The sequence below is a fragment of the Notolepis coatsorum genome, assembly GCF_963971535.1.
Source record: "Notolepis coatsorum genome assembly, chromosome: 17".
NCBI classification, from domain to species: Eukaryota; Metazoa; Chordata; class Actinopteri; order Aulopiformes; family Paralepididae; genus Notolepis; species Notolepis coatsorum.
The window spans coordinates 9,460,384-9,487,494 of record NC_140181.1 but is presented as its reverse complement, the minus strand read 5'-3'; the positions used below and the strand labels follow the sequence as shown (position 1 = coordinate 9,487,494).

Genomic DNA, 27,111 nt, shown 5'->3' with positions numbered 1-27,111 from the left:
TTTTTTTATGTCTGTCGGTTAGTGCTGTAGCATTGTAGTAGAACCAGGTTAACTGTGTCCTGGCTGTAGTAGTAGAACCAGGTTAACTGTGTCCTGGCTGTAGTAGCATTGTAGAACCAGGTTAACTGTGTCCTGGCTGTAGCATTGTAGTAGAACCAGGTTAACTGTGTCCTGGCTGTAGTAGAACCAGGTTAACTGTGTCCTGGCTGTAGCATTGTAGAACCAGGTTAACTGTGTCCTGGCTGTAGCATTGTAGAACCAGGTTAACTGTGTCCTGGCTGTAGTAGCACTTTTAATCTTATGCTTATGGCAGATCAATCAGCATGGATTGTCTGTAAACTTTTAATTACTGAATAGAGAGCCTATTAGGATGCTAGATCCTAATGTGAACCAGGTTAACTGTGTCCTGGCTGTTAGTAGAAACACTATGCTTATGGCAGATCAATCAGCATGGATTGTCTGTAAACTTTAATACATGGCAGTTTGGTTTGTTAGAACAGACTGTCTTCACTTGCTTATGGCAGATCAATCAGCATGGATTGTCTGTAAACTTTCACTTGCTTATGGCAGATCAATCAGCATGGATTGTCTGTAAACTTTATGCATTGTTGTCAATTGCCATATCTTGCTATGCTCGCTCATGCCTGTATTTTTTATGTCCGTTCTATTTTATAATTTTTATTTTATTTTATTTTATTTTAATTTTACTATTTTTAAACTGAATCATTTTAAACAATTTTTACTATTTGTGTTACTGAAAACTGTAAGCGGAGAGCCTATTGGGATGCTAGATCCTAATGTGAAACACTGTGATTCTACCTGTCTATCTTTTTATGCTCGCTTATGCCTGTATTTTTTACTGTTGTGAAGCACTTTGAACTGCAACCTCTGTATGAAAAGTGCTATACAAATAAAGTTATTATTATTATTATTATTATTACACTATTACACTATTACACAGAGTACAATGGCACAATCCGCAAGTCCCTACGACAAACGGTTCAAGAGATACACTGAGGGGGTGTGGCCTAAGGGGGCGTGGTCTAAGGATCAGTGGAGTGGTCAACATCGACCAATGAAAGGTGGTCAACATCGACCAATGGCACAATCCGCAAGTCTCTACGACAAACGGTTCAAGAGATACACTGAGGGGGTGTGGCCTAAGGGGGCGTGGTCTAAGGATCGGGGGAGTGGTCAACATCGACCAATGAAAGGTGGTCAGCATGGACCAATGAAAAATTAAAGAGGATATCCCTACTGAGTACAATGGCACAATCCGCAAGTCTCTACGACAAACGGTTCAAGAGATACACTGAGGGGGTGTGGCCTAAGGGGGCGTGGTCTAATGATCGGGGGAGTGGTCAACATCGACCAATGAAAGGTGGTCAACATGGACCAATGAAAAATGAAAGAGGATATCCCTACTGAGTACAATGACACAACCCACAAGACAGAGGGCGCTGTCCAGCAATTCAGTACTGCAACACAGTGATGGGCAATGATGGGTTAAGTGGATGATGTCATTGGCAGGTCAGCTCAGCCATGAGCCCTGAGCCTCACAGCTGTTAAGGCTGAACCAATCAGCCGTGAGCACAATGACTTGCATATTCTGAATTTTCTTTACATGACTGCATTGTCACGTTGATTAAAAGAAAACTATAAGAGATGAAGCGTTGTGACTCGCACAGAAGCACTACAATGAGTAGGCGAAGGGTTGTGTGCGATATTGTGGCATTCGTGCGATATTGTGGCACTCCTTCGGCGATCGGAACAGAAGGCTAAAAAATAGTGTGAAAAAAGAGATTTCTAGAGTGCGATTGCATGGCGGTCAATGGAGAGGAGAACCTTCAAACAAATGGTCGTCAGTTGAGATAGAAATGTCCAATTCCATTTATTTTTCTTTTGTGAGCGGGCTGACAGCCGTGTCATCGTTTTGATGTGTTTGTTTTATTTCTACGTCCAAAATTGAGATCACACTCGCAATTCACCCAAGGTAGGGGAAAAAAGATTATTTCAGCTGCTACACTCTAAATTGCAATGCATTTCCAATGGGGCCGAAATTTTACCGTTTAAAGTCGATTCGTAGCCAGACGGTGCGGTGAAACTTTACGAGTTCGAAGACCGCTGTTGCCATAGGCAAGCCGCTCGTTTTGATACCTTTCACGTGTATGGGGCGCGAACGCTCTGGCACGAGTGGTGTTTGGAAAATTCGGTGGATCTCGCACTCTAAATTGCAATGCATTTCCAAAATTTTACAGTTTAAAGTCGATTTGTGCGGTTCGATTCGTGCGGTGAAACTTTACGAGTTCGAATACCGCTGTTGCCATAGGCAAGCCGCTCGTTTTGATACCTTTCACGTGTATGGGGCGCGAACGCTCTGGCACGAGTGGTGTTTGCAAAATCGGTGGAATAAAGAAAGAATAAAAAGACGTACAATAACTACAGTGTGGGTGGCAACAAATTCGGTGGATCGCGCACTCTAAATTGCAATGCATTTCCGAAATGTTACCGTTTAAAGTCGATTCGTAGCCAGACGGTGCGGTGAAACTTTACGAGTTCGAATACCGCTGTTGCCATAGGCAAGTCGCTCGTTTTGATACCTTTCACGTGTATGGGGCGCGAACGCTCTGGCACGAGTGGTGTTTGCAAAATCGGTGGAATAAAGAAAGAATAAAAAGACGTACAATAACTACAGTGTGGGTGGCAACCTGGCTTCGCCAGGTCACCCACACTAATAATTATCATCTGGCGACCCCCCGCGGCGGCTCGCGACCCCCACTTTGGGAACCCCTGTCCTAGGCAAAGCTCCTCCAGCGCCCGAGGACCAAACTCAGCACCATGGGAGATCAGGCTTTCTGCTCATCTGCTCCCAGTCTGTGGAATGCTCTCCCTGACCATCTGAGCACCACAGACCTTTAGTTTTAGCCCTTATTTTATGTTCTTTACTTTTACTAGTTTTAGCCCTTCACATTCCATGTTCTTTTTACTCCTTTACTAGTTTTAGTCTTGCTTATTTTGTTCTTTTTGACACTCTTACTACAAATCAAATATATTATTATTATTATTATTGTGCATCAATGCATGTGTGTGTTCCTACATGTCTCCCATCTTGCATGTGTGTGTTCGCTGCATGACTGTTATAGCAATATTATGTTTGTAATAAAATAATCAATCAATCAATGCACAAAACAGTACACTCATAATATAGTATATATTATATTCAGATTCAAATATTTTATTGCCTACAGCATATTTATTGTAACATAAAATATAACCGATGGGGCATACATACCTTCACCTGCACCTTTGTTCACTGTTTATTTTTATATTGAGTTAATTTTATTGTTTACACCGTTTCTCTCATATTTATATTTTATATATATTTATGTCTTTCTACTACTACCCTGCCCATACCTGTACCTCCCCTCCCCATGCTGCTATGATGCCTACATTTCCCCAAGGGGATCAATAAAGAAATATCTCATCTTATATACTCTTATCTTATTTGATCTACTCTTATCTTATCTCATTTCAGCAAGGTCTCTGCCTGAGATAATCTGGACCTGGTTATTCTGTTCTCCTTGCCAGTGGAAAGGATGGGTTTAAAGAGGTACATAAACATTTGTAGTTTTCATGAAACAAAAAAAATTAAAATAAAAATGACAATCCCTTATTGATTTGACCTATTGACCTAATCCTATTAAACACACTTCAACCTCGAAAGGGAGACGTAGACGGTGATATGGATTGCTGTAAAGAGGGTGGGACCAATACAAGGAATATTATGTTCTCATCGATATTGTACAGAGTGTACTGCATGTTTTATAATATTTCCTAACATTGAAGTGATGATGTTTCATGTGGACCCCGGCGGGAATATGACAACCAATGAGGATCCGGGAATAAAGACGCTTTCACTGGAATTCTGTTGCTAGGGAACGGTTTGTGTTTCCAGTCAGTTACTGCAACAGGACATGGGTTCATGTAATAGTTATTGTCGTCACTTTGAAACAGTCTATACAGAAAATGATTCTATAATGTACCATTAAACCAAGGAAGGCTTACTTTAAATATTATATATAAGCTTTCGACCGTCGACTGAAAACACACTTCAATCAATATCTGAAATGGGGGGGGGGGGGGGGAATTACACTAACCTTCTTACTGTCTTCTACTATCATGCACTCTTCCACTAATTAATCTTCCTTGTCTATATTACTACATACTATACGTCTCTCTCTACTACTATGCACTCAACACTGCAGCACCCAAGTTTCAACACTGTTTGATGAACATTGTTACTCAGCTGAAAGAGTTGTACCCTTCCTGCTGACTTGTCGTACAGAACCTGTAAGTGTCTTTGGATAAAAGCGTTCAGCTAAACGACTACATGTAAAATGTAAATATAACAGCAGGGATGTGTGATATATTGGTGACCATATCAGTGTCGACCGTTGAGTGATTTTCCCCCTATATTATGGGTATCGGTCCGATGAGCAAAACTCGGCAGATATGTAATTGCAAACATATATCGCCTGGTGATAGCGATTTATTTTATTGATCGCATCGGTTCGATGAGCAAAACTGGACCGATGTGAAAAACGGTCTAGCTGTCGCTGTGTGTTAGTTTGGGTAACGTTACTTGCATGTGACAATGACACCGCACAGGATTGTGGGCCAAAAAGATTGTTTCAATTGGTACAAAAATAGTAAAAAAAATAAAAAATAAGATCATAGTGTTTTATTTATACAGATCATATCTACATCTGTAACATTAGTTATCGGCCATAGCATGTTAATATCGGTACATCCCTATCATATAGAGGTGTGTCTGAAATGACGACTCAAAACAAGCTCAGATAGAACAAGATGTTTTTCAATTGCATTTTTTCTTCTTCTTCTTTTCCCCCCATTCGGAGAGCGAAGTCTCAGAAATTCCAGAGAGGTACAGTCGGATAACAAGTTCACACAAAGTCCAAGTGAGGTGTAATATGTGGCATAATAGTAGTAATAACAACAACGTTCAGAATCAGTCCAAATGCTTCTTCACACCAGCGATAAAACTCCCACTGACCACATCCCCACCGCGGGCCCTTTCGCTCTCATGGTCACGCTCCACCGCGTTACTAGTAGGGTTGGGCATCGTTTGGATTTGAACAATTCCGGTTCTCCTGTTCTAAACGATTCTCGATTCCGATTCTTTGAGGTGCAGGTCAAAACAGGTCACAGCTTATTTCGCAGGAGATTAAATTTTTTTTAATCGTACATTTTTTTCATACTATTCACATTGTCAGTTGACTTGATACAGTTTAATTTGGTTGCTGTACTGTAACTAGGGTATTCATTTTTTTTTTTTTTAAGAATCGAAATTAAGAATCGAAATGCAAATATGTTACTTCCAGTTCCAGAACCGGAAGTTAGGAACCGGTTCCTATTAGAACCGGTTTTCGGTGCCCAACCCTAGTTACTAGGGGGCAACAGGGTGGAGAGGAATCCCATCCGGAGCGTGACATGAGAACAAAAAGGCCACCATGTGAATATGGTGAACTCCAGCAGCAGCGTGAGCCGCTCCTTCAGGTCAAACCTTCAGGCTACGTTCACACTGCAAGCCTTAGTGCTTAGATCGGATTTTTTTTTTTCGTTTTTGTTCGGCTGTTCCAATGTTTAAATGTGGTCCAATATCAGATTCCAGTGTGAACCGGTCATGCTCCTGAACTGACCCCCCCCCCCCCCCCCCCACTCGCAAATTAACAATAAAATAAGATGGGACGTAAAAGAATCGTGACAAACGTCGATCTAGACGAGTGACTTAAAAAAGTCACGCGACTGTTGGGACTGAGGCGCGCATAATTGCAAAGAAAATCTGACCTGCATCCGATCAGAATGGAAAAGATCAGATTCCGTGCGATCGGTGCCGTTCACACACTGGTGCGAAGAACTGATCCGAGAACAGATCCGAGTCACGTGCGAGCAAAGAACTCAGATTCACTTTCGTCTGCAGTCTGAACGTAGCCTTAAGTGTCATTTATTACATCATGTTAGTCCGGAAGTTATTAAAAAGCAGTTTAAAAGGGAAAAGGAGGAGAGGCCAAAGCAACTCATCTTAGAGATAAAAAGCAAGCGGCGACTTCTCGTCATAAATCCACTGTTACAGACCTGGAGCTAATATAATCTAAATGAAATTAAAAACTAAATTGTACCTGCTATATGCCTCACCGGGGCCCTTAAATAAATTCCTAAATTACATGGAACAAATTCTTATTTTTTTATACAAAAATGTGTTTAACACTGTTGAACAGAGAGGACTGGGTGGCAACAGGGAACATATTAATACCAAGAAAGAAATATGACACGAGAGAATAACGATTAACAATATAAACATAAACAAACAAAAAAAGGCATTAAAAACAGGATCGTATATCTATAAATCTTAACATAATTAACTGTATTGACAACAAAATACTGGGTTTGCGATAGTTTGGTAGTTTCCACCAAATTAACTCAAAACATCAACAACATAATTCCTTTACCATTTCTTCCAGTTTCAGTAAGTCATGATATGTTCCTGCATCCTATCGACAGGCTCTCTATACCACCATCATTTTATCAAACAAAGGGACACATTGGGCTCTATTTTCGTGAGTCTACGTGCAAACGCAGGTCTAAATTCAGTTGGATTAGGATGAATACGTTATTAACAAGTGGGGTGGGAATAGGAGGAATACATTATTAACAGGTGGGGTTGGAGTAGAGGAATACATTATTATTGTACTACTTTTAATTCGATTTCATGTCAGTCCTCACGGAGCTAGCAGGTGGGGGCACAAGCAGGAGAGGAAGAGTCACTGTGTGTTCCGAACACCGAACGCACCTGCGTCAGCGCCTGGCGTGCGACCGCTACCAAAATAGAGCACAATGCGTCTTTCTCACTCATGAAAAGCCTTACTTGTGCAGGCAGGCCCGCTACAGGGGAACTATACAGGGCAAAACCCCATCTCGTGATTTTGGAGAACTATTTAAAGATTATGTACAACATGAAGCCCAGTGCAGTCCATTGGCATTCTAATATTTGTGACTCGTTATTAAAAGTTAGTCGGCTCAGTTACAGAAGTTCATAAATAGTTTGAACCCGATAATTAACTAATCACTATTGCCATCTAAAATCTATGGTTACGTTTCTAAAAATCCCAGCATTTTTCTTTTTAAACGGCATCATAATTCATCGGGAGAAAACAAACAAAACAAAAACAAAAAAAACACCTCGCATGATACATTTCAAAAACCACTTCACGCCACGGGGGTCCGACGACGCGCACCCTCCTTCCCCGACTCTAGGGGGCGTCTCGGCCGGGCTCCGCCATCATCAAACGACAGCATCTCGGGTACATAGCCCCTACACACGACGCCGCTAGCACTGGCCACAAAAAGGACCACATTTGTCACAAGTGGACTAGGATGAGAGAGACGGGAGGAGGCTTGGAGGAGGAAGGTGTGTAGTACGGGGTTGGCTCCAGGACGCTGGGCGGTCCCTCTGGGTGGAGGAACAGGCTGCTGCAGCCAGAGCAGGACACGTTGTTGCAGAAGAGACGTCTGTCGTCGTGGTGGGGGTTACGGGGGGGGGGGGGGGGGGGGGGTGATCTGGCACTCAAATCAAGGTCGGGGTAGCGATACCGACGGGGTTAAGACTCTCGCCCGCTACGAGTCCTCCTTTCATACATGAGCGTCCAGATCCTCCGGTAAGAGCTCTGGCAAAAGTCTGGACTCGGTGAGACGGGGAGGGGGAGGGGGTGAGACGGGGAGGGGGGGGGCACAAAAAGAGGTTGTAGCTTGAAATGTTTTTTTCTCCTTTTTTTTCAATTTTTACGCGTGCGTCTCCCGGCGCCTGTTGGGTGCTGCTGCGCGCGCGCGCCCCCCGTTGTGCAGTTGTGGTCCGCGTGGTTCTGTACTGTAGTATGCCTGAGTGTCTGTCTCTAGATGTGCATGAGTCTATGTACCAGTGGTTCTGCGACTGTGCGTCTACTTACAGTATTGTATTGCATCGTGTGTGTGTGTGTGTGTGTGTTTGTATGTGTATGTGTGTGTGTGTATGTGTGTGGGGGGGCTAGACTATAGGAAAGCACTTGGGTTCGCTCTGGGATCCTTCTGGTTCCTGTAGCGCACGGCCAGCCACACCCCCAGGATCTGTTAGAGAGAAGGGTAGGAATAAAGAGGTCGCACAGGTCAGATAAGGACCACGATCAAGAGGAGCTGTGTTAGAACACCGGCCGTTCAGTCAGCTGGTCACACAGTGAACAGTGGATTAAGAATCTCATCAGCCTATTTCATTTCTCTGCAGCAAAGATTACATTTAAATGAAATTGGATTATCAAAACACAGATAATCAAACACAGACTTACCTGCCAAAGCCTATATTTACCAGCAATTGGCTTGTGGCTGGTGTTTTTCTTTTATCATTTTCCCCCATCTCCCCAATTTAGTCGTTATGCCAATTTATTTATGGTCGTTGCGCTGCCCTACCGTCAGTCTGGGGAGGGTGTGTAGACTACCACATGCTGCCCTACCGTCAGTCTGGGGAGGGTGTGTAGACTACCACATGCTGCCCTACTGTCGGTCTGGGGAGGGTGTGTAGACTACCACATGCTGCCCTACCGTCGGTCTGGGGAGGGTGTAGACTACCACATGATGCCCTACCGTCAGTCTGGGGAGGGTGTGTAGACTACCACATGCTGCCCTACCGTCGGTCTGGGGAGGGTGTAGACTACCACATGTCTCCTCTGTCGGTCTGGGGAGGGTGTAGACTACCACATGCTGCCCTACCGTCGGTCTGGGGAGGGTGTAGACTACCACATGTCTCCTCTGTCGGTCTGGGGAGGGTGTAGACTACCACATGCATCCTCTGTCGGTCTGGGGAGGGTGTAGACTACCACATGCTGCCCTACCGTCAGTCTGGGGAGGGTGTGTAGACTACCACATGCTGCCCTACCGTCAGTCTGGGGAGGGTGTGTAGACTACCACATGCTGCCCTACCGTCGGTCTGGGGAGGGTGTAGACTACCACATGCTGCCCTACTGTCAGTCTGGGGAGGGTGTGTAGACTACCACATGCTGCCCTACCGTCGGTCTGGGGAGGGTGTAGACTACCACATGCTGCCCTACCGTCAGTCTGGGGAGGGTGTGTAGACTACCACATGCTGCCCTACTGTCGGTCTGGGGAGGGTGTAGACTACCACATGCTGCCCTACTGTCAGTCTGGGGAGGGTGTAGACTACCACATGTCTCCTCTGTCGGTCTGGGGAGGGTGTAGACTACCACATGTCTCCTCTGTCGGTCTGGGGAGGGTGTAGACTACCACATGCCTCCTCTGTTAGTCTGGGGAGGGTGTAGACTACCACATGCCTCCTCTGTTAGTCTGGGGAGGGTGTAGACTACCACATGTCTCCTCTGTCAGTCTGGGGAGGGTGTAGACTACCACATGTCTCCTCTGTCGGTCTGGGGAGGGTGTAGACTACCACATGTCTCCTCTGTCGGTCTGGGGAGGGCGTAGACTACCACATGTCTCCTCTGTCGGTCTGGGGAGGGTGTAGACTACCACATGTCTCCTCTGTCGGTCTGGGGAGGGCGTAGACTACCACATGTCTCCTCTGTCGGTCTGGGGAGGGTGTAGACTACCACATGTCTCCTCTGTCGGTCTGGGGAGGGTGTAGACTACCACATGTCTCCTCTGTCGGTCTGGGGATGGTGTAGACTACCACATGTCTCCTCTGTCGGTCTGGGGAGGGTGTAGACTACCACATGGCTCCTGTCGGTCTGGGGAGGGTGTAGACCACCACATGTCTCCTCTGTCGGTCTGGGGAGGGTGTAGACTACCACATGTCTCCTCTGTCGGTCTGGGGAGGGTGTAGACTACCACATGTTTCCTCTGTCTATCTGGGGAGGGCGTAGACTACCACATGTTTCCTCTGTCTGTCTGGGGAGGGCGTAGACTACCGCATGTCTCCTCTGTCGGTCTGGGGAGGGCGTAGACTACCACATGTCTCCTCTGTCGGTCTGGGGAGGAGGGTGTAGACTACCACATGTCCCCTCTGTCGGTCTGGGGAGGGTGTAGACTACCACATGCCTCCTCTGTCGGTCTGGGGAGGGCGTAGACTACCACATGTCTCCTCTGTCGGTCTGGGGAGGGTGTAGACTACCACATGTCTCCTCTGTCGGTCTGGGGAGGGCGTAGACTACCACATGTCTCCTCTGTCTGGGGAGGGTGTAGACTACCACATGTCTCCTCTGTCGGTCTGGGGAGGGTGTAGACTACCACATGTCTCCTCTGTCGGTCTGGGGAGGGTGTAGACTACCACATGTTTCCTCTGTCTGTCTGGGGAGGGCGTAGACTACCACATGTTTCCTCCGTCTGTCTGGGGAGGGCGTAGACTACCACATGTCTCCTCTGTCGGTCTGGGGAGGGCGTAGACTACCACATGTCTCCTCTGTCGGTCTGGGGAGGAGGGTGTAGACTACCACATGTCCCCTCTGTCGGTCTGGGGAGGAGGGTGTAGACTACCACATGTCTCCTCTGTCGGTCTGGGGAGGGTGTAGACTACCACATGCCTCCTCTGTCGGTCTGGGGAGGGCGTAGACTACCACATGTCTCCTCTGTCGGTCTGGGGAGGGTGTAGACTACCACATGTCTCCTCTGTCGGTCTGGGGAGGGTGTAGACTACCACATGTCTCCTCTGTCGGTCTGGGGAGGGTGTAGACCACCACATGTCTCCTCTGTCGGTCTGGGGAGGGTGTAGACTACCACATGTCTCCTCTGTCGGTCTGGGGAGGGTGTAGACTACCACATGTCTCCTCTGTCGGTCTGGAGAGGGTGTAGACCACCACGTGTCTCCTCTGTCGGTCTGGGGAGGGTGTAGACTACCACAATGTACCACATGTCTCCTCTGTCGGTCTGGGAAGGAGGGTGTAGACTACCACATGTCTCCTCTGTCGGTCTGGGGAGGGTGTAGACCACCACATGTCTCCTCTGTCGGTCTGGGGAGGGTGTAGACTACCACAATGTACCACATGTCTCCTCTGTCGGTCTGGGAAGGAGGGTGTAGACTACCACATGCCTCCTCTGTCGGTCTGGGGAGGGTGTAGACTACCACAGACAACTGACCAAGCCGGACATACTGCTGCCGGGAATTGAACCCGGGTCTCTGCGGTGGTCAGTGCTCACACCTCTACCATAGTGTTAACATCAAGCCCTGTAGATGGAAATGTTTATTTGCAGTTTGTAAGTTCTCAAGACCGTTCTCAAGACAGCCCAGCCTCTGTTTTGTTTGGGCATACCGTATCCAATATTGCTGCTAGCTACATAGTGATCATTTTTAGAGTTAAACTTAGTCTTAAGTTAAAAATAAATTGTGCAACTGAGATGACCTTTGTGCCTCCGAGACGGAAATATACAAACGTCAAGCTTTTTCTAATCTAGACACCAGATTGTGACACAGGGCCAGGAGGAGTTATACACCATAACCTTTTTTCGCAGAGGAGCTTTTATTGATTGATTGACAGTCCTTTCTCCTTAGTATATTTTCTTTACTGAGACAGTAGGAAGGCTGATAGGGAGACACAGGAGAGAAGGTTCTTTACTGAGACAGTAGGAAGGCTGAGGGGGAGACACAGCGGGCTGACCTTTGAATTTTTGTTGGCATTCGAAGCTTCGGGGCCGAGATTCGATTTTAATTCGAAGCTTCGAGATTAAAAAAAAATTATACATTTTTATTATTTTTATGTTGTGGGACTTGTACAGCACTTTGTTCAACTTTGTCAGTGCTGTAAAGTTTAAACCTTTTTAAATCTTAAGACAAACAAAACACTTTGCTTTCATGAAATATTGTAAGCCGTCATTTGAGGCTTTATAAAAGCAGCACAATGAACACAAATCTGTCAGTGCCGAGTCCGACCTCATCTTAAATAACAAACAGCATTGCTTAACAAAGAGAGGCAGTGTTGATTTCACAAAAAAGAAAAAGATTTTTTTTTTTTAATATATTCAAATTATATTTTCCCATTCGAATCCCATGCCCATCGAACGAAGCTTCGAAGTATTTAAGACAGCCCTAGACACAGGAGAAGGTTCTTTACTGAGACAGTAGGAAGGCTGAGAGGTAGACACAGGAGAGAAGGTTCTTTACTGAGACAGTAGGAAGGCTGAGGGGGAGACACAGGAGAGAAGGTTCTTTACTGAGACAGTAGGAAGGCTGAGAGGGAGACACAGGAGAGAAGGTTCTTTACTGAGACAGTAGGAAGGCTGAGAGGGAGACACAGGAGAGAAGGTTCTTTACTGAGACAGTAGGAAGGCTGAGGGGGAGACACAGGAGAGACGGTTCTTTACTGAGACAGTAGGAAGGCTGAGGGGGAGACACAGGAGAGAAGGTTCTTTATTGAGACAGTAGGAAGGCTGAGAGGGAGACACAGGAGAGAAGGTTCTTTATTGAGACAGTAGGAAGGCTGAGAGGGAGACACAGGAGAGAAGGTTCTTTATTGAGACAGTAGGAAGGCTGAGGGGGAGACACAGGAGAGAAGGTTCTTTACTGAGACAGTAGGAAGGCTGAGGGGGAGACACAGGAGAGAAGGTTCTTTACTGAGACAGTAGGAAGGCTGAGAGGGAGACACAGGAGAGAAGGTTCTTTACTGAGACAGTAGGAAGGCTGAGGGGGAGACACAGGAGAGAAGGTTCTTTACTGAGACAGTAGGAAGGCTGAGGGGGAGACACAGGAGAGAAGGTTCTTTACTGAGACAGTAGGAAGGCTGAGGGGGAGACAGAGTAGAGGAGACACAGGAGAGAATATTCTTTATTGAGACAGTAGGAAGGCTGAGGGGGAGACACAGGAGAGAAGGTTCTTTACTGAGACAGTAGGAAGGCTGAGAGGGAGACACAGGAGAGAAGGTTCTTTACTGAGACAGTAGGAAGGCTGAGGGGGAGACACAGGAGAGACGGTTCTGGTAGGATTCAACTAGGGCTGTCAAAATTGGCCTTAGACTATTCCTTCTAAAAAATCACATACGTTTGAACCATTTGAATATCTATTATTGCGCATTATGGAAAACTAAATAAATGACCTTCAACCTCAACATACCTACACCAGCATACATGGAGAATAATGTATTCTCTCTGTGCGTGCGGAGAGATTGGTGCTAGATGGAGAAAGGGCCGTCTCTCGGAGATCAAATGAATAAAAGCTTCACAGTTTACAGAACGGACATTCATACACAGCAAAGCGCCTCCGAGCAATGTGTGGTAAACATGAAACGATATCTTTCCCTCGATTTGAAACGGGAAATAGTAATGAAACCCTTAGGGACCTGCATGACGCTTCTGTCTCTATTCATTATTCAATATCTACAAGTTTTACAATAAAGTGTTATTCAAAAAAGGTTTAAAAGTAGGCTACTTATATTCTTTTTACATTACAAAGTATTTCCAAACTGAGCTTTTTAGATCAGCAAATCACGGTCTCAGCCGCTACGCCATCTCTGGGCCTTAGTTTCCTCTCGATTCATATTATTGATGAATCATTGATAACAATATAGAGATGTTTCAACGACAAACAACTGAATCTTAAAACCTTACAAACTGCATCTTCAAATGCATCGACACATTTAACCGACAGAGCCTTGGTTTACAAGACATTCTGGATATGCATGACACAATTATTTTATTCTATTTAAATGGAATTATTCTAATTATATTCAAATTTTGTGTGTATATACTCTACTGCATCCTGCACAATTGTACAGCCCTGTCCTATATTCTATTCTACTTTTATTTTAATTTACATATTCCATTTTATTCTACCTTAATACAAATTCCTTGTATGTGCAAACTTACTTGGCAATAAAGACCTTTCTGATTCTGACAACCAGTTTTTTTTCTTCCCCCAAAGGCCTTGTCTGAGCACTCATCTCCAACTAACGAAACGCATCCATCAACCCGTCAATCCAATTAGTCTGCGGCGCGGCGATGATGTCATCTCCCTCCAGGGCGCCATCAGGCTGATCAGACTGATTGATCGCTCGCGGTGTGTTGTGAAGGGTCAGATTAAAAGCTGAGAATCTACGTTTATTGTTTTATATGCCTTGTATGTTGTTTATATATACAAGTTATATCCCTTTAAGCCTGCGTTTGAATCCTAGTAATATTCACTTTCCTCATTGGATAATGCCCCCTGACGGCGGCGCCAGGCAGTCTCGCACTCAAGACAGGTTCAAGGGCGAGTCTGGGCAAGTCGGGACATGCCCTTGGCAGCGCATTGATTCCGGGCAAGTGGTTAGGTTTGGCACTAGAAAGCCACTTAAGTATATATATCGTGGCAGGTGCGAACAGCAGTAGTGTGATTCTAATGTAGTGTGAAGCAGTTCGTCTAAACAGAGTGTTGAGAACCACGTGCGAAGTGAATAGTAAAAAGTGTCAGAGTTAATGCAGTAACGTCAAGTTCGACTTAGCTTAATGTGAAGTAAAGAGTCGTTATTTATTGTGTATCGTGCCAACAGCAGTTTGTTCGTGTGTAGCATTACCCAGCAGTTCGTTCGTTTAGTAGCTAGTGGAACCTTAGCCAGTGTGCGTGGACTAAATACATTGGTGCCAGTACACGAGGAGGGCCTAGTCGGAGAACCTACTGGACATGTGCATATTGGAACCGACGGCGGCGATTGCAGAACCAGTATTGGTTGGATTATAGTGATTGTGGAACGTACTACCTGGAGAAGAGCATCGTTAATACCCACTGTCGTTTGGATTTAACCACCTTGAGGATCTACTTCGGGCTGGCTTCGTGGACCGAAGCTAGCTGGCTATCGTCATTGCTATCGTGCAATTGGATTACAGTTATTGCTTTGTTGCTGAGCATTTGGATTACAAGGACTGGATTCTATACGAGAACCCCCTTCTTCTTCAATTGAACAGACTGAGTATCCGAACATTCTTCTTTCCTCCAGAGCTTACATCTCTGGGAGGAAACCCCTCGTCTCCAGCGGTACCAGCGTTTCCCCCTATATTGCCATCCTACGCCAGGCGGCGTTAGTCTAGTACCCCATTGTAGGAATGATCTATTCCAACTGACTTTTGCTACCGACTGACTTATTCATATTCTTCGCCATACAAGCGCAACCTTAATTCTCATCTCTGTACAATTTGCTGCATAATAATAAATACCCTCAATGATATTTCTTTGTCACCGTGCCGTGTTATTCTGAGTGTCTGCCATAATTAGTTGTACTGTCTGGCAAGTAATACTAAGTACATAATTAGCAGTGGTTTAATCTATCACAATCTTTAATACAGTCAGGGTTTTGTAACCCCTCAGTTACACGGTGGATAAACGGTTACGTGGGCGGCGGTATGGAGGCCAGGCGCTCACCTCTGTGTAGCTTAAGAAGAGCCCTCACCTCTGTGTAGCTTTAGCGCCCGCGTCCACCTGCCGCATATTTCTGGGCGCAAGCGTCTTTTGTCAATTGATCCCAATGGGGAGGGAGCGTATGCGGCCGCATGCTGCCGCCTAATATAGGAAATGCGCTGCAGTCGGCTTATTTTTTCAGCGCTTTTCAGTTTATTTTGTGCGGCAGCAGCACCCAGCGTTTAAAGTTGAAACTTTCTGAACTTTTCAGAGCGATGCGCCGAGCGCATTTTCAGACAACCAATCACAGCCAATCATATCTACCACTCTGTTTGGAACCTGACACCGGAGTTGCCTGCCTGTCTACCCACAAGAGACAGGAGCAGTATGAGGGCACAAATACACTAATAACTACACGAATACACCAATAAAAAGCTAATAAAAAGCAAAGGGCGAACTGTGGTGTCAGGCAATAAAAAGATGGCTGTCGCTAGATTTCTTTCTCCCTGTCATCTCGCTACAAGATGCGCTTCATCCCAGCACTACCGGCGCACTGCCAGCGTTTTTCAGCTGGAAATGTGCGCTAGGTGGACGCATGCCCTAAGAAGAGCCCTCACCTCTGTGAAACTGAAGAACAGCCCCACTCCTCCCAGGATCTTCAGGACCTCGGTGGCGTGCTGCAGCATCATCTCCCCGCAGGTGTAGCAGCGGTTCTGCGTGGCTAAGGAGGTTTTGCACGGCTGTAGAGAAACACAGGACGGGAACAAAGCTGCTTTTAAAGATGCACCGACTGACTAGCTGAAAAGGTTTCCAGTAACTAAACCACTGACGATGGGCGATCGCTGCTAGAGGCCTTCTTCTCATTCTGTCTCAACGCAACATCTGCTCCTGGTCTACCCCACAATGCTAAGAGTCTATAATGCAACATCTGCTCCTGGTCTACCCCACAATGCTAAGAGTCTATAACGCAACATCTGCTCCTGGTCTACCCCACAATGCTAAGAGTCTATAACGCAACACCTGCTCCTGGTCTACCCCACAATGCTAAGAGTCTATAACGCAACATCTGCTCCTGGTCTACCCCACAATGCTAGGAGTCTATAACGCAACATCTGCTCCTGGTCTACCCCACAATGCTAGGAGTCTATAACGCAACATCTGCTCCTGGTCTACCCCACAATGCTAAGAGTCTATAACGCAACACCTGCTCCTGGTCTACCCCACAATGCTAAGAGTCTATAACGCAACACCTGCTCCTGGTCTACCCCACAATGCTAGGAGTCTATAACGCAACATCTGCTCCTGGTCTACCCCACAATGCTAGGAGTCTATAACGCAACACCTGCTCCTGGTCTACCCCACAATGCTAAGAGTCTATAACGCAACATCTGCTCCTGGTCTACCCCACAATGCTAGGAGTCTATAACGCAACATCTGCTCCTGGTCTACCCCACAATGCTAGGAGTCTATAACGCAACATCTGCTCCTGGTCTACCCCACAATGCTAGGAGTCTATAACGCAACATCTGCTCCTGGTCTACCCCACAATGCTAGGAGTCTATAACGCTTATAACTCATAACTCTCGTCGGGGTGTTTAACAGGGTGAAAGGATATGTTACAAAGTGTAATAGGGGTCGACAGTGGCTCAGGAGGTAGAGCAGCCGTCACGGTCTGGCAATCCGGAGGTTCCCGGTTCGATTCCAGTGTCTTTAGTGATTCATAGTTGTGTGAGATGTGTCCTTGAGCAAGACACTTAACCCCTAATTGCTCCCGATAAGCAGGTTGGCACCTTGCATGGTCGCCTCCGCCGTCGGTGTGTGAATGTGTGAGTGAATGGGTCAAATGTGAGTTAACAAATTGTAAAGCGCTTTGGATAAAAAGAGATATATAAAAAAGCAGCAATAATGATAAACAAATATAAAATCTAATTAAATAACGTTTCAGTCCATCAACTAATAGAATCTATTGTTAACTACATCCAGCCTGACTCATGCTCGCTGGCTGAACATCCGTTTACTCCACACGACACGTTCCTGTGGAGGGAGTGGACTTGAAACCACAACAACAACATGAAGGCAGCCGTTCTGTGCGTTTCAGTGAATAGCAGATAGAAAGTCTAGAAACGGGAACAAAACACTTATTTGTGGTGGTGTTACATTGATTGATTGAAAATGTTATTAACAGATTGCAGAATGGGTACAATACAGTACGGCTCAATATACACACAATTGTTAAGGGGATGCAGACCAGAGAAAGACTTTCGTCTTGTTTACATCAGGGTCCCCCATTTTCAATTCATAATGACATTTATGACATTCAGATATACACAGTACTGATTACCAAAGATCCTAACAGAAACTATATACATTAGAGGGGGAGGAAACTGTACATTAGGAGGGGGTTTGGTGGGTGGGTGGGTGGCGGTTTGGACATTTACAGGGGCCACAGTACAGAGAAGCAGTCTTATTCACTGCCAGCTACGGTCACAATCATATCAATTATAAAGAGAACTCCCAATGTGGAACGAGGGAAAGAAAATCAATTCATCAAATCGTGAAACTCGATTGAAAAGGATTTTTCCACGACGAGCGTACGAGCAGATTCAAGTCGCTGGGGGGGGGGGGGAGGGGGGGGGGGGGGGGGGGGCGAGCGATCGCTGTGTTGTAACTAGGGTTGGGCATCGTTTGGATTTGAACGATTCCGGTTCCGATTCTCCATTTCGATTCCTGTTCTAAACGATTCTAGATTCTTTGAGGTGCAGGTCAAAACAGGTCACAGCTTATTTCGCAGGAATTTTTTTGTTGGATTTCTTTTTCTTTTTCATACTATTCAGATTGTCAGTTGACTTGATACAGTTTAATTTGGTTGCTGTACTGTAATTAGGATATTAATTAACAAAGTAAAAAAAAAAAAATATTAAAAAAATATAAATTTTTTAGAATCGAAATTAAGAATCGAAATGCAAATATGTTACTTCCGGTTCCAGAACCGGAAGTTAGGAACCGGTTCCTATTAGAACCGGTTTTCGGTGCCCAACCCTAGTTGTAACTTGGCCAACTGTGTGCAGTATTGTTGTCCAGCAGGGAGACACTCTGTCCTCTGGACCTGTTGTTGTCCAGCAGGGAGACACTCTGTCCTCTGGACCTGTTGTTGTCCAGCAGGGAGACACTCTGTCCTCTGGACCTGTTGTTGTCCAGCAGGGAGACACTCTGTCCTCTGGACCTGTTGTTGTCCAGCAGGGAGACACTCTGTCCTCTGGACCTGGTGTTGTCCAGCAGGGAGACACTCTGTCCTCTGGACCTGGTGTTGTCCAGCAGGGAGACACTCTGTCCTCTGGACCTGGTGTTGTCCAGCAGGGAGACACTCTGTCCTCTGGACCTGTTGTTGTCCAGCAGGGAGACACTCTGTCCTCTGGACCTGTTGTTGTCCAGCAGGGAGACACTCTGTCCTCTGGACCTGTTGTTGTCCAGCAGGGAGACACTCTGTCCTCTCTGTCCTCTGGACCTGTTGTTGTCCAGCAGGGAGACACTCTGTCCTCTGGACCTGTTGTTGTCCAGCAGGGAGACACTCTGTCCTCTGGACCTGTTGTTGTCCAGCAGGGAGACACTCTGTCCTCTGGACCTGTTGTTGTCCAGCAGGGAGACCATCTGTCCTCTCTGTCCTCTGGACCTGTTGTTGTCCAGCAGGGAGACACTCTGTCCTCTGGACCGGTTGTTGTCCAGCAGGGAGACACTCTGTCCTCTGGACCTGGTGTTGTCCAGCAGGGAGACACTCTGTCCTCTGGACCTGGTGTTGTCCAGCAGGGAGACACTCTGTCCTCTGGACCTGTTGTTGTCCAGCAGGGAGACACTCTGTCCTCTGGACCTGTTGTTGTCCAGCAGGGAGACACTCTGTCCTCTGGACCTGTTGTTGTCCAGCAGGGAGACACTCTGTCCTCTGGACCTGTTGTTGTCCAGCAGGGAGACACTCTGTCCTCTGGACCTGTTGTTGTCCAGCAGGGAGACACTCTGTCCTCTGGACCTGTTGTTGTCCAGCAGGGAGACACTCTGTCCTCTGGACCTGTTGTTGTCCAGCAGGGAGACACTCTGTCCTCTCTGTCCTCTGGACCTGTTGTTGTCCAGCAGGGAGACACTCTGTCCTCTGGACCTGTTGTTGTCCAGCAGGGAGACACTCTGTCCTCTGGACCTGGTGTTGTCCAGCAGGGAGACACTCTGTCCTCTGGACCTGGTGTTGTCCAGCAGGGAGACACTGTCCTCTGGACCTGGTGTTGTCCAGCAGGGAGACACTCTGTCCTCTGGACCTGTTGTTGTCCAGCAGGGAGACACTCTGTCCTCTGGACCTGGTGTTGTCCAGCAGGGAGACACTCTGTCCTCTGGACTTGGCAGCAACAACGCACGCACACAGTGACGCCGTACAATTAAGATAAGATAAGATATTCCTTTATTGATCCCCTTGGGGAAATTCAGGGTTTCAATTGCAGAGTTGGCAGTCATTCAGATGAGACATAAAAAACCGAGGTACCGTCTCACTAGAGTTCTTTAAGAACGTCTCTCGTAAAGAGTCTTGAGGAGTTCCCCAACGTTCCTGCCCCAAATTCACATGCAGGTCTTCCTGACAACAAGGCTGCCTCATCACCCCTCTCCTCATTGGCCGATATCGATCCCCTGTCCTCATTGGCTGATATCCATCCTACAGACCACAGGAGGAACAATGGCTGCCTCTGTAGCAGCTGATGGGAATCCCAATAAACAGTGACTCTTAACCACTAAAACCTGCACAGGCTACAATGCATGATGTATTTTATGCCAGTTAGGGTACCTTGTGTATACTGCACTGTGTGTATACTTGTATTCGTACTCATATAATATATATATATATATATATATATAATATATATATCAGTGTTTCCAATTAATTGCCTAGATTGTGACGGCCTGCCACAGTCTAATTTGTACCGCCACAGTTTTATAATGAACGGAAAATATTTTTATTATACTTTTTTTTTCATTATCATTTTTAATATGAAATTTCTTTTTTTTAATATATATATAAAGTTCAACTCAACTATATATATCAAAGTTCAAGATTCAACTAATAAAGGGCTTGTTAAGTTGAATCAGGTGTGCTGGTGGTGGAATTTAACAAATACATTGAACGGCTGGGGTGCTTTGAGGAGAGGATTGGGAAGCACTGCTCTAGTAGATTTTGTGTTTTGAGCACACAGTTCATCATAGATCTGGCCTCTTTATTTTGCTCTCAAAGTGCACCAGATTGATGCATTTAACTTTAAAATGTACACAAAAAAAAAAATTCCGGGGGTGCATGCCCCCGGATCCCCCTAGAGGGTCCCAGGTTCACCCACCACAGTCTCACAAAATCCTGTGGGAAACACCGTATAATCTATATATATATTAGTGCCGTCAATTTTTCACTCCATAGATTAATCTAGATTAGTTTATTTTAATGCTTTAAATAATTAAATGAATCTCAAAAGTTAAAGCATTCATTTTGACAGCCCTAATATATATATATTCAGATTACATTTTGTATTGCCTATATTTATTGTAACATAATAAATAAATGGTGCATTTATGAAGCGCTTTACAATTTGTTCCTCACATTTGATGTCAAGATAGACCGCGCTCTCAAAATTCGACACTGGGTGCTGAAATCCCAATAAGTAAATATATAAAAAAGAAGCAGTGAAGCTGGACCAGCACTCTCAGGTTCAAGTATTTAATGGCAGCCTGAAACAAACATGTTTCAGAATTACTTATTCCTTCGTCAGTGTTATAGCTTAACACTGACGAAGGAATAAGTAATTCTGAAACATGTTTGTATAGTACAGTAGTGCGTGACAGAAGTGTGTGTCTTACAGCGGTGCAGGACAGTACAGTAGAGCGTGACAGAAGTGTGTGTCTTACAGCGGTGCAGGACAGTACAGTAGTGCGTGACAGAAGTGTGTGTCTTACAGCGGTGCAGGACAGTACAGTAGTGCGTGACAGAAGTGTGTGTCTTACAGCGGTGCAGGACAGTACAGTAGAGCGTGACAGAAGTGTGTGTCTTACAGCGGTGCAGGACAGTACAGTAGTGCGTGACAGAAGTGTGTGTCTTACAGCGGTGCAGGACAGTACAGTAGAGCGTGACAGAAGTGTGTGTCTTACAGCGGTGCAGGACAGTACAGTAGTGCGTGACAGAAGTGTGTGTCTTACAGCGGTGCAGGACAGTACAGTAGTGCGTGACAGAAGTGTGTGTCTTACAGCGGTGCAGGACAGTACAGTAGAGCGTGACAGAAGTGTGTGTCTTACAGCGGTGCAGGACAGTACAGTAGTGCGTGACAGAAGTGTGTGTCTTACAGCGGTGCAGGACAGTACAGTAGTGCGTGACAGAAGTGTGTGTCTTACAGCGGTGCAGGACAGTACAGTAGAGCGTGACAGAAGTGTGTGTCTTACAGCGGTGCAGGACAGTACAGTAGAGCGTGACAGAAGTGTGTGTCTTACAGCGGTGCAGGACAGTACAGTAGAGCGTGACAGAAGTGTGTGTCTTACAGCGGTGCAGGACAGTACAGTAGAGCGTGACAGAAGTGTGTGTCTTACAGCGGTGCAGGACAGTACAGTAGTGCGTGACAGAAGTGTGTGTCTTACAGCGGTGCAGGACAGTACAGTAGAGCGTGACAGAAGTGTGTATCTTACAGCGGTGCAGGACAGTACAGTAGTGCGTGACAGAAGTGTGTGTCTTACAGCGGTGCAGGACAGTACAGTAGAGCGTGACAGAAGTGTGTGTCTTACAGCGGTGCAGGACAGTACAGTAGAGCGTGACAGAAGTGTGTGTCTTACAGCGGTGCAGGACAGTACAGTAGAGCGTGACAGAAGTGTGTGTCTTACCGCGGTGCAGGACAGGTAGTCGTGCTCATACTGGGCCCGGCTGAGCGTGGTGTTGAGGAGCCCACAGCAGTCTAGTTGCTGCTCCAGGTCCAGCTTGGTCTTGTTGTTCAGCAGCCCCCAGGTGGAGTTCAGCAGGGTCTCCTGGCGAGGCAGAGAAGGAGAGAGGAAGGTGAGAGAGGAAGGTGGCAGAGGAGGAGAGAGGAAGAGAGAGAGGAGGAGAGAGGAGGAGAGAGGAGAGAGAGGAGGAGAGAGGAAGGTGGCAGAGGAGGAGAGAGGGGAGGGTGAGAGAGGAAGGTGAGAGAGGAGGAGAGAGGGGAAGGTGGCAGAGGAGAGAGGAAGGTGAGAGAGGAGAGAGAGGAGGAGAGAGGAAGGTGAGAGGAGGAGAGAGGGGAAGGTGGCAGAGGAGAGAGGAAGGTGAGAGAGGAGGAGAGAGGAAGGTGGCAGAGGAGGAGAGAGGGGAAGGTGGCAGAGGAGAGAGGAAGGTGAGAGAGGAGAGAGAGGAGGAGAGAGGAAGGTGAGAGGAGGAGAGAGGGGAAGGTGGCAGAGGAGAGAGGAAGGTGAGAGAGGAGGAGAGAGGAAGGTGGCAGAGGAGGAGAGGAAGGTGAGAGGGGAAGGTGGCAGAGGAGGAGAGGAAGGTGAGAGAGGAAGGTGGCAGAGGAGGAGAGGAAGGTGAGAGGGGAAGGTGGCAGAGGAGGAGAGGAAGGTGAGAGAGGAAGGTGGCAGAGGAGGAGAGGAAGGTGAGAGAGGAGGAGAGAGGAGGAGAGAGAAAGGTGAGAGGGGAAGGTGGCAGAGGAGGAGAGAGGGGAAGGTGGCAGAGGAGAGAGGAAGGTGAGAGAGGAGGAGAGAGGAAGGTGAGAGAGGAGGAGAGAGGAAGGTGGCAGAGGAGGAGAGAGGGGAAGGTGGCAGAGGAGAGAGGAAGGTGAGAGAGGAGGAGAGAGGAAGGTGGCAGAGGAGGAGAGGAAGGTGAGAGGGGAAGGTGGCAGAGGAGGAGAGAGGGGAAGGTGGCAGAGGAGAGAGGAAGGTGAGAGAGGAGGAGAGAGGAAGGTGGCAGAGGAGGAGAGAGGGGAAGGTGGCAGAGGAGGAGAGAGGGGAAGGTGGCAGAGGAGAGAGGAGGAGAGAGAGGAGAGAGAGGAGGAGAGAGGAAGGTGAGAGGAGGAGAGAGGGGAAGGTGGCAGAGGAGAGAGGAAGGTGAGAGAGGAGGAGAGGAGGAGAGAGGAAGGTGAGAGGAGGAGAGAGGGGAAGGTGGCAGAGGAGAGAGGAAGGTGAGAGAGGAGGAGAGAGGAAGGTGGCAGAGGAGGAGAGAGGTGAAGGTGGCAGAGGAGAGAGGAAGGTGAGAGAGGAGGAGAGAGGGGAAGGTGGCAGAGGAGGAGAGGAAGGTGAGAGAGGAGGAGAGAGGAGGAGAGAGAGGAGGAGAGAGGAAGGTGAGAGGGGAAGGTGGCAGAGGAGGAGAGAGGGGAAGGTGGCAGAGGAGAGAGGAAGGTGAGAGAGGAGGAGAGAGGAGGAGAGAGAGGAGGAGAGAGGAAGGTGAGAGAGGAGGAGAGAGGAGGAGAGAGGAAGGTGAGAGAGGAGGAGAGAGGAAGGTGGCAGAGGAGGAGAGAGGAAGGTGAGAGGGGAAGGTGAGAGAGGAGGAGAGAGGAAGGTGGCAGAGGAGGAGAGAGGAAGGTGAGAGGGGAAGGTGAGAGAGGAGGAGAGAGGAAGGTGGCAGAGGAGGAGAGAGGAAGGTGAGAGAGGAGGAGAGAGGAGGAGAGAGGAAGGTGGCAGAGGAGGAGAGAGGAAGGTGAGAGAGGAGGAGAGAGGAAGGTGAGAGAGGAGGAGAGAGGAGGAGAGAGGAAGGTGAGAGAGGAGGAGAGAGGAGGAGAGAGGAAGGTGAGAGAGGAGGAGAGAGAGGAGGAGAGAGGAAGGTGGCAGAGGAGGAGAGAGGAAGGTGAGAGAGGAGGAGAGAGGAAGGTGAGAGAGGAGGAGAGAGGAAGGTGAGAGGGGAAGGTGAGAGAGGAGGAGAGGGGAAGGTGAGAGAGGAGGAGAGAGGAGGAGAGAGAGGAGGAGAGAGGAAGGTGAGAGAGGAGGAGAGAGGAGGAGAGAGAGGAGGAGAGAGAAAGGTGAGAGGGGAAGGTGGCAGAGGAGGAGAGAGGAAGGTGAGAGAGGAGGAGAGAGGAAGGTGAGAGAGGAGGAGAGAGGAAGGTGAGAGAGGAGGAGAGAGGAAGGTGAGAGAGGAGGAGAGAGGAGGAGAGAGGAAGGTGAGAGAGGAGGAGAGAGGAGGAGAGAGAGGAGGAGAGAGGAAGGTGAGAGGGGAAGGTGGCAGAGGAGGAGAGAGGAAGGTGAGAGAGGAGGAGAGAGGAAGGTGGCAGAGGAGGAGAGAGGAAGGTGAGAGAGGAGGAGAGAGGAAGGTGAGAGAGGAGGAGAGAGGAAGGTGGCAGAGGAGGAGAGAGGAAGGTGAGAGAGGAGGAGAGAGGAAGGTGGCAGAGGAGGAGAGAGGGGAAGGTGGCAGAGGAGGAGAGAGGAAGGTGAGAGAGGAGAGAGAGGAGGAGAGAGAGGAGGAGAGAGGAAGGTGAGAGGAAGGTGGCAGAGGAGGAGAGGAAGGTGAGAGAGGAGGAGAGAGGAAGGTGGCAGAGGAGGAGAGGAAGGTGAGAGAGGAGGAGAGAGAGGAGAGGAAGGTGAGAGAGGAGGAGAGGGGAAGGTGGCAGAGGAGGAGAGGAAGGTGAGAGAGGAAGGTGAGAGAGGAGAGGAAGGTGAGAGAGGAGGAGAGGGGAAGGTGGCAGAGGAGGAGAGGAAGGTGAGAGAGGAAGGTGAGAGAGGAGAGGAAGGTGAGAGAGGAAGGTGGCAGAGGAGGAGAGGAAGGTGAGAGAGGAGGAGAGAGGAAGGTGGCAGAGGAGGAGAGGAAGGTGAGAGAGGAGGAGAGAGGAAGGTGGCAGAGGAGGAGAGGAAGGTGAGAGAGGAGGAGAGAGGAAGGTGGCAGAGGAGGAGAGGAAGGTGAGAGAGGAGGAGAGGGGAAGGTGGCAGAGGAGGAGAGGAAGGTGAGAGAGGAAGGTGAGAGAGGAGAGGAAGGTGAGAGAGGAGGAGAGGGGAAGGTGGCAGAGGAGGAGAGGAAGGTGAGAGAGGAAGGTGAGAGAGGAGAGGAAGGTGAGAGAGGAAGGTGGCAGAGGAGGAGAGGAAGGTGAGAGAGGAAGGTGGCAGAGGAGGAGAGGAAGGTGAGAGAGGAAGGTGAGAGAGGAGGAGAGGAAGGTGATGCAAACAAGTAGGGGTGGGAATCGCCAGAGACATCATGATACGATACTATCGCGATACTTGCCTCACGATACGATAGTATCGCGATACTAAATATATCGCGATACGCTGAGTATTGCAAAAAATCATTTTCTTTTTTAATCAAATTTAATTGATTACCTTTTTTCAACTGCAAAGTAAAACTGTCAACATGTTTTATCTAATAAAATAAAGTTCAGTCTGTTCATCTCACTTCAATCATGGTATTTTCTCAAGCAGACAGATGTACCTGACAAACTGAACTGTTTGTATTACAGTCATATTCCAACTTAACTGAATGCACACGTGTGTGTGTGGACTACTGTAATATTACAGGTATTGAAATGAACAATGCAACTTCCTTATACAAAAAGAAAAATTAATCATTTAATATCGATACTTGGCGTCCCTGTATCGATACAGTGTCGCCACGCAAAGTATCGCGATACTACTACGTATCGATTTCCCTGTGCTTATAATTATTTTATGAAATAACTTTACTATAGAAAATCGACTATGAACGAACAAGGTTTCAGACCAAACCGACCGATTGGACGACTGCGAGAGCAAACCCTATTTTTCCTTATTTCTTGCCGACTGGTGGATGAAACACAGAGGAGAATATTTTCATATCAAGGGATTTTTTATGGGTTTATTTTATGGATGGTTAGGGAACATCTATAAAACAAGGAGGGGTCGCCGTGACTTTTTAAATATTAACATTTAATCACGTTTACCCTTTTGACCCCGTCGGCCTCCGATAGTTACGTTGACTACTGGCGACGTGTTTGTTTACATTCCTGAATCACACGCGTGACGCGCCACAGGGAGACTGGATTACCGTTCACACGTTATCGAAGACTCATGTGACCAGTAAGTAGGTACTGCGTACGTCTAACCTTTCCTAACCATTTAGTGACCGCAGCACATGCTACGTTCTGTGCACAAATATATAATGAGAATAAGCAGATATAACGGCTCGGATTTGGACATTTAATGCGAGAAGTTGCTGGCTTCACTCTCATGACTTCTTCACTTCACTTTCTGGTATTGCTGCCACACCAGAAAAAAAATATCCGTATCACGTTATAACATAAAGGTTTCACGTTATAACGTGATAACTTCTTGTTTTAACATAAAACGTTTCACGGTATAACATTTACATTTACATTTAGCTGACGCTTTTATCCAAAGCGACTTACAAGTTCTGTACGACAAGTCATCAGGAAGGGTACAACTCTATCAGCTGAGTAACAATGTTCATCAAAGTGTTGCGTGTTACAGTGTAGGTTAGTTTATTAGGACAAGTGCATGAATTATTGACAGTAAGGTTAGTTAGGGTTATTATTATTTTTTATTTTTTTATTTCAGATAATGGTTGAAGAAGTGCGTCTTTAGTCGATGGCGAAAGATTGGACGTGTTTCGGCTGTCCTAACTGGGGTGGGTAGTTCATTCCACCATTGTGGGGCAAGGACTGAGAATAGGCGACTTCTCTTTGATGACCCTCCCGGAGCTCGGATAGGAGGAGTGGGTCTGAGGCGGCCAGAAGATGCAGAGCGTAGGGGTCTTGAGTGATAACTTCTTATCACGTTATACAACATAAAGGTTTCAC

At 47.1% G+C, this 27,111-nt stretch overlaps 1 protein-coding gene across 1 annotated transcript in view; it reads right to left on the bottom strand.

Annotated features, from left to right (window-relative positions):
- Positions 1-5,766: 5,766 nt before the first annotated feature.
- Positions 5,767-27,111, bottom strand: part of tspan31 (tetraspanin 31) — a 32,984-nt gene continuing 11,639 nt past the window's right edge. The window contains exons 4-6 of the mRNA XM_084333833.1: positions 22,259-22,399; positions 15,991-16,113; positions 5,767-8,181 (exon numbers count right to left, since the gene is read on the bottom strand). Of these exons, the coding sequence (XP_084189959.1) occupies positions 8,107-8,181; positions 15,991-16,113; positions 22,259-22,399 (339 nt within the window). The 3' untranslated portion in view covers positions 5,767-8,106. The remainder of the gene's footprint in view (positions 8,182-15,990; positions 16,114-22,258; positions 22,400-27,111) is intronic.